Source organism: Perognathus longimembris, chromosome 10 (genome assembly GCF_023159225.1).
Source record: "Perognathus longimembris pacificus isolate PPM17 chromosome 10, ASM2315922v1, whole genome shotgun sequence".
In the NCBI taxonomy this organism is placed as follows: domain Eukaryota; kingdom Metazoa; phylum Chordata; class Mammalia; order Rodentia; family Heteromyidae; genus Perognathus; species Perognathus longimembris.
In genome coordinates, this window is record NC_063170.1 from 47492175 (window position 1) to 47506608 (window position 14434).

The 14434-nt window shown below is 41.5% G+C and overlaps 1 protein-coding gene across 1 annotated transcript in view; it reads right to left on the reverse strand.

Moving 5' to 3' along the window:
• Positions 1–14434, reverse strand: part of Nek10 (NIMA related kinase 10) — a 171625-nt gene that overhangs the window by 41368 nt on the left and 115823 nt on the right. Inside the window, exons 27-29 of the mRNA XM_048355989.1 lie at positions 7529–7712; positions 7352–7438; positions 5039–5093 (exon numbers count right to left, since the gene is read on the reverse strand). Of these exons, the coding sequence (XP_048211946.1) occupies positions 5039–5093; positions 7352–7438; positions 7529–7712 (326 nt within the window). The remainder of the gene's footprint in view (positions 1–5038; positions 5094–7351; positions 7439–7528; positions 7713–14434) is intronic.

The window sequence follows — 14434 nt, forward strand, 5'->3', positions numbered from 1 at the left end:
TGTTAGCCTATAACAACCACTGAAACCACACATAGGTAACATAGAAAGCATGTAGATGTTTGGCAATTTTTTTTTGCCAGTCCTGGAGCTTGGACTCAGGGCCTGAGCAGTGTCCCTGAGCTTCTTTTTGCTCAAGGCTAGCACTCTACCACTTGAGCCACAGCACCATTTCTGGTTTGTTCTATATGTGTGGTGCTGAGAGTCGAACCCAGGGCTTCATGTATGCAAGGCAAGCACTCTACCACTAGGCCATATTCCCAGCCCATGTTTGGCAATTTAAAAAAAATAGAATTTTAACTTAATTCAAACACATCATGGATTATTTGGATAATGATTCATCAAAATAGTCCTGGTCATAAAGAAGATAAATCTCAAGAACTTTATTTCTCATAAGAAATCTTATAACTATATCTCTGAATGAATGAAACATGTTCACATTCATTTATATCACATAATTTACTGCAACTGTCAAAAGTAGCCAATACTCTTTGATGATAACAAGAAAGGTAGGGAGGGGGAGAGGGGTGAACAAAAAAGGGGAGGAAAGAGGGAGGGAGGGAAAGAGGGAGGGAGAGGGAAGGGAGGGAAAGGAAGGAAGAAAATGAGAACTTTGGCTTATAATATTTTTAAATACATCTTTTGAGGTTATTGCAACCACACCATATGTGCTTACAGCTAGAAGTCATTGGTGCAGTGACACCCTAAGAAGGTCCTAGGTGAACAGGACACTATATGTAGTTGAGTTTGCATATAGGGTTGAATAGAGTTTCATCTGTCTACAGTGTTGACAGAGTTGGTATCACAACAAGAAAGTGAGGTTACACTTCTGTGACTTTCTTGTCTTAGTACCATGACAGCTAGAAACAAGCATGAAAAGGAGAGGAACACAGTGATGATGTCATTCTTGTTACTGAAAGCTTACTGGCCTGTGACACTGCAGATGAGCCAAGTAGATTCTGGCAAGTAGTGTTCAGAAATATTTATTCAATATAGATTATGAAATAGGGGGTGGGATGGGGAGAATAATCACAGGTAAAATTAATTAATTAATTAATTAATTAATAATAAAGAAATAAAGGAGCTGCTTGCTAGAAGGAAGAAAGAATCACAGGGTTCTGAGATGTCACGGGGGTCTTTTGGGTCGAAACTATGCTGCTGAATGGTCTCAAACATCTACAGTCCCCTCTGTATATCAAAGGCAGAAGCATACTCTCAAAATGATGCACACACCAACCCATTAAAGAAGTTATAAACCACAGGCATCTCATGATACTGAAAACAGCCAATGTCTCAAACCAGCCTGCCAACTACACCCTGTTGCCTTGGCAACAAGAGGCAAGCAAGCATGGAGAATTCTTGTTGCCTAAGCAACAGAATCTTCAGGGGAATTTTTTTTTTTTTTTTTTTTTTTTTTTTTTAAGGAATGAAGCACGTAAGCTAGAGGCTATGGCAAAAGCTCTAAATTCAAGCCAGTAGGCAGACTTCAGTACTTTATAGTGTGAGAGACATAAAATTGATATTAAGATAACAGTCATTAATCTAAAGAGCCTACAGGCATTTATAGACCAGCACCTATTTGCAACACAGTCTGTCCTGAGGAAGGCAAAGATAAGCATAGTCTGGAGTATATGAGGCACAGAGCAAAAAAATATTTGTTCCTTGGATACATTTCTTTATTTCTCTCTCTTCCTCCTTCCTTCTTTCCCTTCTCTCCCTCCTTTCTTCCCTTCCTCTCTGTCTCTGTCTTTCCTTTGTGATAGAGTCTTGCCATGCTGTCTAGACTAGTCTTGAACTCATGAGCTCAAGGAATCTTCCTGCCTCAGCCACCAGAGTATCTGAGACTACACAAGCACATACCATCGCACTCATCTGAAAAGAAATTCTAGGGGGTTTCTGGTATTTCGTTTTAATGTTAATCCTGGGGCTTAAACTCAGGGCCTGAGCTTGTTTTCCTCAAGGCCAGCATTCAAACACTTAAACCACAGCTCCACTTCCTGCTTTTTGCTGATTAATTGGAGATAAGAGTCTCACAGACTTTCCTTCCTAGGCTGGCTTCAAACCATAATCCTCAGATCTCGGCCTCCTGAGTAGCTAGGATTTCAGGTGTGGGCTACTGGTGCCTGGCTTGGAATGAATATTCTTAGGAAGGCCATTACACAAAGACCAAAGCCTACTCAGAACTGAGGATGACGGTTAAGAGGGCTGAAGGCCTGTGTGCCTTATCAAATTTTACTTCACAGAATAATGTAGGTTGAAATAAAATAAGATCCACCAAGCCCATGCTTAGTTCTTCCTGGCAAACAGTAACACAGGGGAGAAATTTTTTAATCGTTTGAAAATCACTAAACTTTCAAAGAAATTGGAGACCTATCTTTTCTTGATCCTGCTGCTAATCATATTCCTAGCTAGGATCCTTGGGGTGCCTTCTCTTCTAAGAGATAGGTAGAAGAACATAGTGCTTTCTCCTCCAAGCCTTGGTACTCCTTGGAGGAAGCAGAATTGAAGCTAGGAGCTGCTGGCTCACACCTGAAATCCTAGCTACTCAGGAGGTTGAGACCTGAGGATCATGGCTGGAAGTCAGCCCAGGCAGGAAAGTCCATGAGACTCTTATCTCCACTAAAAACTATCAAAAAGGTCGGCAGTGGAGCTGCAAACGGTAGAATGTTAGCCTATAGCTCAAAAGCTCAGGGAGAATGTCCAGAGTTTAAGCCCTAGGACAAGGAAGGAAGGAAGGAAGGAAGGAAAGAAGGAAGGAAGGAGAAGGAAGGAAGGAAGGAAGGAAGGAAGGAAGGAAGGAAGGAAGGAAGGAAGGAAGGAAGGAGGGAGGAGGGAGGGAGGGAGGGAGGGAGGGAGGGAGGGAGGGAGGAAGGGAGGGAGGAAGGGAGGGAGGAGGGAGGAGGGAGGGAGGGAGGGAGGGAGGAAGGAAGGAAGGTCCTTTCTGCTCCACTGCTGATGCCTGGCTTACTTGCGCAAGAAAATCTCCCCGGCATTCTCAGAAAGTACTTCTTGAGCAGTCCATTGGCTAGGATATAAGCCTGATTTCTTAGGCCTGGGGTCACCAAAGTTGAGACCGTGCAAGGAGAGCCACATGAGGCCTCAGTCACTGTCACGGCCTCCATCCCACTTCATATAAGGCACCAAAGGGGGAGAAAAACCTCAAGACTGATTTTCAATTTCTTTTCTTTACTCTTACATGGCACTACTGTCTTCTTTTATATTCAAATTTATCATTTTTCTTCTAGATATTTTATAGGATGAGTTCACATTTCACATTAATAAACCAAGAAACCCAGGGAAGTCCTAAGCAAATTAGATCGAAAATAATATTAGCCTTGCTGAATGCCTTTTAAATAATTATAAATGTGCATTAGACTTGTCTCCTTTTAATTTAGAGAGGCCTTGAGATCGCCTGGAAAGAAGACCAAAAAAAGCAATTCATTTTCTCTCCTGCTTGATGTCATCTTTGATCTATTTTCCCTTCAAGTCTGTCCTTGTCTTGAATTACACTGTGGGTTCCTTAAAGGAAGAAAGCCTGCCTTAAACCAGCCTGCCCTCACTGACGGCACGTCACTCTCCATGTACACACCTGGGCACAGCTCTGGAGGTATTACTTTAGGCCAGGTCTCTTCACCCAGGACATGCTTTTGTAAACACCATCCTCAGTATAGTGGCAAACTATTTCCCATCCCTTAACATATTCACAACCCTAAGTCCAAGCTTGCTCTGTAATTATCTGCTTCCAATTGAACTTCTCCCATCTGCAAGGTCTAGTTTAGCCAAATTGTTATAAAATGTTTAAGTACTAGCTTATAGAAAACCATCTCAGGATGTAACATACATATATTTCTTTTGTTTTTGAAAGGCCAGACAGACACTCCCTAATGTCTTATAAATTTTTCCATGGGTCCTTTGAGAAAACAAGCGTGGAATTATTTGGTACCACCAGGATCACTAAATTCATCGGATTGCAGGTCTCTATTTGAATATAAAGTTCTCTTCATGAAAAAGGGCAGCTATATGTCATCATTTGATTTTTACTATGCAACAGACTGGTGTGGTTGCACGATTGCTTAGGCATTGTCCCAGCCTTGACTCAGGCAGTCTCTCTACCCCTCAGGTCCACCCCTTCCCTGTCTCTGTATTGGCTGTTCCTAGCTGATCAGACCCCTGAAATCTAGACAGTTCTGAAATCTGAACCAGTGGCCTAGAGCATCAGGACTGCTCTTCCAAGTGTTCTGTGATGTTTAAGAGTTTACAGAGGCTCACTTTCCCACTTTCTCTCCCTCCCTCTCTTCTACCCCCTGCCTTCCCTCCCTCTCCCTTCCTCCCTCCCCACACTTGCTTCAGGCACTCAGACATGCCTCCCCTCTCTTAAAAGAGAAAATCCCAAATATATCCTATACCTCCTGAAGCTAGATGTGGTCACATAAGAATGTCTCCTCCTTACCCTTTTCTTTTCTCTTTTAATTAATTGCATTGTCAAGATGATATACAGGGGGGTTACATGCAGAAGGTAGTGAGTACATTTCTTGTCAAGCCTGTTACCCACTCTCTCATTTTTCTCCCAATTTCCCTCCCCATCCGCCCCCCAAGTTGTACAGGTCATTTCTAACATATTGTGAGTATTGCACCAGTTTGCCCTTTGTCCTTTGTCTCACCATTTTGATGTTCCCCTTACCCATTCCTTATTCCTTTTCTTGACACTTTTGCAAGGATGAGAAGCGTACCTGGGCTGTGGAGAAACCATAGGAGCCAGGCCCTAGTCCCCTGGGAGCACAACTATTCTCCCCCCTGACCCATGCTGAGCTCAGAAAGTGACTTGCTGGAGGTTACAAGGACAATGAGCAGAGCTAGGCAAGAGCTGGGGACTAGGCTGAGAACTCACTAAGCATGAAACTTGGTAAATTATCATCAGCTTAGGCAGAGTAGGTTCTAACAGCCTCCATTTGCACATGCTCATGGTAGCCTCTAGCCATCATGCTCCAACTTAGCCACCAACTGCTCCGCTATGCAAAGGCAAAAAAAAAAGTATTCCTACCTTGTGTGTGATTGTCTGTCTCCTCCTGAAGCACTGAAACTTCTCTTTAGTATGCCTGAGACAAGAAAATAAAAGTAACTTTAGATTATTCCCTCTAGAAATCTTTTTTTTTTAAGGTTATAGCGGGGCTGGGAATGTGTTTTAGTGGTAGAGTGCTTGCCTAGCATGCACAAAGTCCTGGGTTCCATTCCTCAACACCACATAAACAGAAAAAGCTGGAAGTGGCCCTGTGGCTCAGAAGGTAGAGTGTGCTAGCCTTGAGCAAAAAAGGAGCCAGGGACAGTGCTCAGGCCCTGAGACAAGGCCCCAGGCTTGGCAAAAAAAAAAAAAAAAAAAAAAAAACGGTTGTAGCTCTGTTATCTGGACAATTGTATATATGATAAACACTGCCTTTTTCCAAGAAAGCACTAGCTTTAATGTAATGTTGGCTGATTTAAATGCCATTTTTCCAAAGACAAGATTGTAAACCAATAAAAATTGTTATTAAATGTTATTAAAACACCACAGCATACCTTTAGGATGCACTGTCATCCTTAAGCCTTTACCAAGAGAGCCACATGTTCCCCCACACAAATTCAAGGGTCTATGTTTTCCTTCATGTACCCCTGCTGCCTCTCCCCTCTAGCTACCAGACAGATGAACAACACTGAATGGCAATAACTGCTCCTAGAATTTTCTAAACCTGTTTATATTAAGCATGAAAACTTTTTCCTTGAAGACATTTGTGGTTTCTCAATTGCTAATTAAGTTGGTTATATACTCAAGCAAGAACTAACAGGGAATACAAGACAGAAAACTGGCCGTTGTAACTGTCCCAGAAAATCTGGATGGTCTAGACATCATTTTGATGGGCTAAAATTATGTATTTAAGAAGACAAAGAACAGCTGGTTGCCAATGGCTCACACCTATAATCTTAGCTATTCAGGAAGCTGAGATCTGAGGATCATGGTTCAAAGCCAGCCTGGGCAGGAACGTCTATGAAATTCTTATCTTCAACTAACCACCAAAAAGCCAGAAGTAGAGCTGCAGCTCAAATGGTAGAGCTCTTCTCTTGAGTAAATAAGGTAAGGAACGGCCCTTAGTTCCAGTCCCAGGACCAGAACCAAATAAAAACACAAATAACATAGCTAAATTCTTAGGGTTTTACTTTATCTGTATTGAGACTCTTTTATTTTTTTGCCAGTTCTGGGGCTTGAACTCAGGACCTGAGCACTGTCCCTGACTTCTTTCTGCTCTGGGCTAGTATTCTACCACTTGAGCCACAGCGCCACTGCCGGCTTTTTCTGTTTATGTGGTGCTGAGGAATCGAACCTTGCCCTTGAGATGCTTTTATACCTCCTTTTATGATATTTTTGTAGTATGTCAATGAGAAGACAACTATTTATACTTAATTGATTTTAGAGTATTTCCATCTATAATTTTTAGGCCCTATTAACTCACTATTTTGATGGACTTATTTTTTTCTCCAGTTTTACATCTATTTTCTTTCAATTTTGGTTAGTTGAGTGCCTTTGATCCTATCTTCCCTTATCATCTTTCAACTCTAAATATATCTCTTCCTGTTCTTCCCCAATCTCCCATTCTCAAAACCATTACTTTATTGTCTTCCAATTAAAACAAACAGGACTGAACTTCTACATCATATTTTTCATAGTTTGAAAATATTAAGGTATTTCCTTTACTTTATCATTTCAAATTCAATACATAATGTTTATTGATGCAAAATATGCAATAGTATAGTTTCTTTCTCTCTCCCCCAACTCTCAATACTAGGGCTTAACACTCTTGGCTTCAAGTACTCGCTTAGTTCACTCAAGGCAGGTGCCTACCACTTGAGCTTCCCATTTCTGGCTTTTGGCTGGTTAATTGGAGATAATTGTTCCATAGATTTTTCTGCCCCAACTGGCTTTGAACCAGCTCCTTGGGTCTCAGCCTTCTAAGTAGCTAGGATTATAGGCATGAGCCACAGGTAGCAGCCACTAGCTTCTTTTATAGGTTTCTAAATCCTCTAATCAGAACTCATGAACGCATGTCACAGCATTTCTGTGTGATTATTTAGTGGCCTTCAAATGGACGATCTGAGCCCCTCAGTCAGGAATTTTATTTGATGATAGATGTAATAAAACTATTCCTTTGGAAGCTCAGGAAATGTGAAAGCACAGTGCTGGCTGGCCTTTGGGGTCTGTCAGACAGATGAGATACACCTGTTCCCTTTAGCACTGCAACCAGAATACAAACCACAGATCGTGTCTGTGTGATTCCCAAGCCACTAGCTTTCTCCAAGAAACTTGGAGAGAGAAAGAAAAACTTACTGAATGTAGACTCTTTCAAAGGGCTTAAGCTGGAGCTGCTGAAGTTATCTGAGATGTCCAATTCATCATCCAGCTCGGAATATAAATCTGTGTGTTCATAAAAAGCAAAAAGTGAATGAGCCTTGAAAATGAATGGAGTTGAGTGTGCTCATGCTGACCCCTTTGCACCCAAAGTACCTTTCTCGATACTTTCCAGATGGAAGTGGTCATCCGTCAGGATTTCCTCACAGACTCTGTCCTCCTCCTTTACACAGGGGGGCTGGAAGCCTTCGGAGGGCAGATCTGCACTTTCTGAAAGCTCACTTTTCAGGCTGGCTGCCCCACTGCTGCTGCTACTCAAGCTTGCCTTCTCAAAAGTTTCCTGAAAAAGAGAAACTCAAATTTTAATATCTCTCCCTCAGGCCTTCTCCAGCACTCCAGCTTATTTGAATAAATGCTGAAATGACAACATGTATGATAAATAGTTAACACAGAAGTGACACTAGCCATATGCATTTGCTATGCAGTCCAAGCAAGAGTAGAGGAACATTTTCTAGTAGAGGGTCCTTTTAGATTTATAACAGCATTCAAGGTCATATTATCAATACACACAGATGGATCATGGGTAGCCAAAGAGAAACATTATGTGTCTATCCTGACATGTACCAAATGATTTTGAGATCTTTATATGGCCCTTTGGCCGAATGTTCCCTACCCTTTATAGTTCAGGTGCACTAGTTCCCTCTTCGTCCCTCCATTTTTGTACCCCCTTACCTGCCCAAAGACAAATGAATAAAAAAGACAAAAGGAAAACAACAACAAAGAAAAAGCTTCATTCCTATTGAAAAAATTATTTTTTTTTAAACCAGTCCTGGGATTTGGACTCAGGGCCTGAGCACTTTCCCTGGCTTCTTTTTGCTCAAGACTAGCACTCTACCTTTTAAGCCACAGTGCCATTTCTGGCTTTTTTTCTCTTTATGTGGTGCTGAGGAATCAAACCCAGGACTTCTCTCATGCCAGGCAAGTACTCTACTGCTAAGCCACATTCCCAGCCCTGAAAAAATTATATTCCTAAGGAATAGATTATGTATGAATTTATATTTTTCTAAAACACTTATTATGGAGTCCTCTTAGTACCAGCACAGACAACAAAAGTTTATTTTCCTCAAAGTTCAAAAAAAAATTATTAGACAAAGCCAGGCCCTGAAGATAAGGCACCGCAATGGAACCACTTTCAAACCACCTGGAACTCCAGTGACTGCCAGCTGCACTGTGGCAGGAACAGTGAACCCTCCAAACTGGATGGGAGCATTGCTATTAGGATTGGACACTCATTCACTGCTGTATGCGAAACTGTAGAAAATATGTCTAAGGTTCAATGCCTTACATATGAAACTGTAACCCCTCTGTACATCACTTTGACAATAAATAAATAATTTTACAAAGCGGGGGATGGGGGAGAAGGATTAGTTCATGAGAACTCCCAAGAACTCCCAAGAAAAAGACATTGGAGAACAAGCATCCTTGGTTTCTTTATCACTCACTACCTAAAATGCTCATTGTATGACCCAGGTAACTGGGATGCTCTTGGTTGGCCTTGGTAGCTCTCATTACCTAAGACATTCATTGGATAGCCCAGGTGGCTAACCACCTAAGAGGCTGCTGATGTACCTACATGTGGAACTGGATTTCTCCCAATCTCTTCCCCCTTTGCACTCAGGAGATATTGTAAAGCTCATCTCTCTTGAAAATGGACAATTCACTAGTGAAAGCCACTGACCAAGGGCAGAGAAAGATGGGACATTTTTTATCTAAATGTTAGGACCATTATGCTATGCTCAGAACACTCCCTCAACAACACAAATATTTATACCTGTAAAAGGATTTAAATTGAAAATGTATAGCCTTAGGAAATGGAATGTGGCTGCTGTCATCTTTTTCAAGAAAGACACAATTTGTGGAGTGGGTGGGAGGGAACAACTGCATCTCTAAGGAATGGGCAGACATAGTCTTATATCAATATGGCAGCCAGGAGAACACAATGAAAATCAGGCAATAAATTTCATTGCTATGGAAATCACCATTATTACAGAACACACTTACTATTTCTGTGTTCCTTGAGGCGCAATTCTGTCTAGCTCCATTTTGCTTATTATAACGTAATTTTTTTGCATGTGTAGCAGATCATAATACACTTTTAGTTCAATAGTAATTCTAACAGTAACAAATTGATGTTCCTTGAATTAACTGTGACAGTAAGGAATTAAGAGAGCCTATATTATTAAAACTAATGCAATTTTTAAAATTGCCTACAATATTGGTTTTACAAGGAGAGAAAAGAAAAGCAAGAACGAAATATAAAGCATTACCAGCCCTATCCCAACTTCTTTAGAACAATAAAAAAATACACAATTTCTTGGGTTCTGAAATATTCATATGCTACTAGCTAAATCTTTTCCAGTTCCTTCTGCTTGTTTAGTTAGCAACTTTCCTTAAATACATAAATTTGAGAGTTTCCAGAAGAGTGACAGCAATCCATCTGGCTGAAGTGATAGCAACCAGCCAAAACCACATTCTCTGCTTTTCATGGATGCTAGCACAAAGGAAATTCAAAGTAGGAAATGTTACTGACTGCATGCTTGGATATAAAGTTTGTCCCTAAAGTTTCTTTAAAACACAGAGACAGTGTGCTCAAATCACTAAAGGAGTCACATAGACAATGCCTTGAGAAGGGCCAGGCCCATGTCAGCCGGTGCAGTAAGTGGTGCTTCCCCAGGCCTCCTCTCTCTGGAGCCTTGGCCTTGCCATGCCAAGTGGTCAAACAGAGCCTACTTTCAGTTCCCCCATGCAGGCCGCTGAGGTGCAAATGCAGTGTTTGGATGCTAACATGGCCCAGTTTCTCTCGGGAATTCCAAAGCCGTCCCCTTCTTCTCATACTGCATATATCAAGTAAGAGCAATAAAGATACTAGAAAAATTGGCACTGGAAAACACTAAAAACAGCTACATTTATAAGGCTATATGACAAGGGAAAATTCTTTTCTACCTTTAGATGTCATTCATTATTTAATAGTGAACTTGAAGTATTCACACGAAGCTAAAAAGTTTAGTTACCATGATGTAGCTATGATGCTATCACAATACTGTTTATTAGAACTTAAATTAAAACCTGAAAATGTATGAAGAAACACTGAAATAAATAAGCTACCAATGGAAAGCCAGCCTGGGAAGGAAAATCTGTGAGACTCTTATCTCCATTAACCATATAAAAAAGTCAAAAGTTGAGGTGTTGTTGAACTGTTAGAGCCTTGAGCAATAAAGCTAAGGGACAGCACTCAGGCCCAGAGTTCAAGTCCCAGTACTAGCCAAAAAATAATAAAAGGGATAGATAAGTTATCTGTTAATGCAAATACATGGTTCAGATGTTGTTTTTAAACAACAGCACTACTAACAGGAAGAAAAACAGTTTCAAAATGTGAACTGTCATTTGTTGAAAATACAGAAGAAATGATCTACAACAGCATTGCTGACTGCCATGTAATTTCATGATGGAAGACTCATGTGAATTACCTGAATGTATACATCAGTCTCCCTAAAAGCATTTCAGATGAAGCCAGCATAAGGCCCTTCTCTCTAAAGTAGAAAAGAAACAATGCACAGAGCATCACCCAAAAGGAAACTTTGAGGGCATTCAAATGTGAATTTCTCAAAACCAACAAATGCAACTGAAAACCTATGACACTTAAGGCATTAAGGAATGTAGCATCAGATATAGATGTTTATCCACATAAATGAACCCCACAAACTGGAACTCCACACTGGCTGAGTTTGAATTGAGAAGTAGATTAAGAAAGGTTGAGTGTTTGCTAAATACCAAATGCATTAAATGCCAGCAAAGAAAAGCAGTGGCCATTATCATTGGCTGGGACCCCTGCAACATTCTCCTCACCAACATCCCCACTAAAATATCTTACGATCCATGTCAGCTGTGGCTTGCTCAAAATTCCCACCACTTGGGTCTCTACCATCTTCTGTCTTTTCTTAGAGGTGTCCTGATGCTCTTGGAGCTTGGCGGCCACACTTCAACCTCCAGATCTTTGGACATGCTGCACCACCAATGCTGTACTTCAGGAATTGCCCCGTAATGTATTCATGTCTCTACTCAAATGTCCTGTAATTATTGTGGCTATGCTACCTGTTTAAAACAGTCAGTGTCTTTATTTACTAATCACTTTCTAGTACCTTACCTTCTTTTATTTTTCTCTATAGCTCTTAAATATATCTTACATTAATGTATTATTTGTCTCCCCCAACTATGAAATAGATGATCAAGAGGCCAAGAGAGTTCCTAGAAGAAAAACTGTTCATAGATTTTGTTGAATAAATTTTTAAATTAATATATTAAAGATCTTCTCCATGCTAAAACAAAGGGTAAAAATTAATTTGTTGTATAATTATTTTAAGAAATTAACAAGCCTAGGGGGACTTCCGGGAAGACAGCAGAGGAGCTGCATTGCACTAGCTCAGCTCCCTCCAGCATCGCAGTTTTCTCACCCCATAGAAACTTTTACCACTAGAAATACAACCAGCGTAAGTGGTAACAGTACAGGGATTCTGGCCAGGAAGGAAAAATCGACTTTGCTTGTCTGAAAACACAGATTCGAGCTCTGGGCGGTATCCCACCGCCACGCCAGTGCCGGCGCTGGCACAGCACCCGGCACAGCAACCTGCACTCCACGCAGGTAGAGCACACAGCGGAGACCAGGCGGCGGCTGAGCACAGATGACCTGAAATCGCAGAGAAAGCGTGAGTACCCCCACGAAAGATATTCTCACTCGTGCCCACAGGTCAGCTTCTGCAAGGCAGCCCTTCCCCCACCGCCAGAGCAAAGCGCCATCTTTGCCACTGGCATAGGGTCAGACCAGATTGGAACTAAAGCTGGCCTGGGAAAAGCGAGGTCAAAGTAGCCATCTTTGAAAAGGGCAAGAGGGACCGAACAGTGAGAGCCAGCTCCGCCCAGGAGAACGCCCCCTGCCCAGGCGGGAGGCGTGTCCAGGGCTATGGCTTAGCCAGAGGTGCCCCGCCCTGCCCGCCGGAACTTCTAAATTTAACACGAAAACTGCCAGCAGCTCCCGGCGGCACGGAAACGCCAGACGGAGGAACCTGAGACAGTTAAACGGTCCCATCACAGAGGAAGCCCAATTCCCAGCCCAAAACAGAGCTGCTTTCCAAAGCCACCTCCGCAAAGGAGGCCACCCCGCCCAGGAGGCCGCCACATCCAGGAGGCAAAAGCCTTGCTCAGGCAAGCAACTCTCAGCCAGGAAAAACAGGCCAGAGGTGCCGCGCCCTGCTCAGTCCACAGCCTATTCAAAGGCAGGCGTTAAAGGCTGAGGCCCTGCAGCAGACAGAGGAGCAAACCGAATTCTGCCAAACCCAGAAAATCAGGAATATAGACTGCAGACCATCACAAGGAAACCAGAGACTGGGGAAAGACCACCCAAACAAGGAAGACTCCATTTTTTTTCTTTATCTTTTCAACATTTCTTAAACTTTAAAAAAAAAAAAAAAATTTTTTTTTCCAATTCGGAAACGTCGTCGGTTTTTTTTTTTTCCATGTTTTCTATTTTTACCTGTTTGTTTTATCAAGTTTTTTTTTTTCTTTTCTGTTTGTTTGGGTTGTTCCTTTTCTGATTTTTTTTTCATTTTTATTTTATTTTATTTTTTAAATAATTTTTCTCTGTTGTGTGCATCTGTCTCCCACTATTTTTACTTTATTTCTCTCTTTGCGTTCTCTTTCTTTAAAACTTACTTTCCTATGAAGAACACCTCCACTCTTTTCTGCTAAATCTCCATTATCTATCATTGCAACCCTATTCTCTCTACTGATTCTACTCTTCTCGACACTTCCACATCACTGAAACTAAACCAAAATCACCACCTCCCCTCCCCAATACATTTTACTCTATTCTCTTTACTACCTCCAACTTACCCTTCTGACTAACTGCCTGGACCTCCAGTCTCCAATGACTCCTGGTTATTGGATAGAGGGTATCCCAGCTTAATCCGAGTGAATCAAAGGGGTTCATAGAGAAAGCCAGTCCTAAAAGAACTTAATATAAAAACAAGAATTGCGTATAGGGTTGTAACAGTAAATAAGTAACTACTGAATACAGGGCCCAGGATCAGTTGTTATATTGAAATTGTATTCTTTAGGAACACCAAATCTAATTTTATAGACAGGTATACAGGGTAACTGTACATAATTGTGAACTTGTAAGATTTACACAACAGTGCTTGGTAAGGGCTGCTTTGGGTCTTAAACGGTGCTCACAGGTGCTGGTAGACTGGCATCCCCAATTCAAATGGGCAGAAGAAACACAAGAAAGATGGCAAACAATGAAGTCTTATCCCCCACTCAAAACAAGCAGGAAGCAGAGCAGTCAATCAAAGACATAAAAGAGAACCCTCAAAATGCTCTACAAAGTCTACTGATAAACATGATAAATGAAAAGTTTGAATCTCTTCAGTCAATTATTCTAGAGCGTGAGGAGGCAAAGCAAAAATTAATGGAGAATTTCATGGCATCCACAAATAGAAAGATAAATGAACTTCAAGAGTCAAATGAAAGGGTTGGGGCTATGGCCTAGTGGCAAGAGTGCCTGCCTCATATACATGAGGCCCTGGGTTCGATTCCCCAGCACCACATATACGGAAAATGGCCAGAAGTGGCGCTGTGGCTCAGGTGGCAGAGTGCTAGCCTTGAGCGGGTAGAAGCCAGGGACAGTGCTCAGGCCCTGAGTCCAAGCCCCAGGACTGGCCAAAAAAAAAAAAAAAAAGAAAAGAGTCAAATGAAAAGATAACTAACCAGCTTAAAGATTTGAGAGACAACTCTCAAAACCAAAGTAATGAAGTTAATGAAGTAAAGAAGTCCATACAAGACCTAAGAAATGACATGTAAATTATCAGGAAAGACCAGTCAGAAGCAAAAGAGATTCGAAATCAAGTAACTAGCCTACAGTCCCGACTAACTGAAGCAGAGGATCGAATTTCAGGAGCTGAAGATTCCTTAGATTCTATGGAGAAAGATCAAAAATCAATACAAATC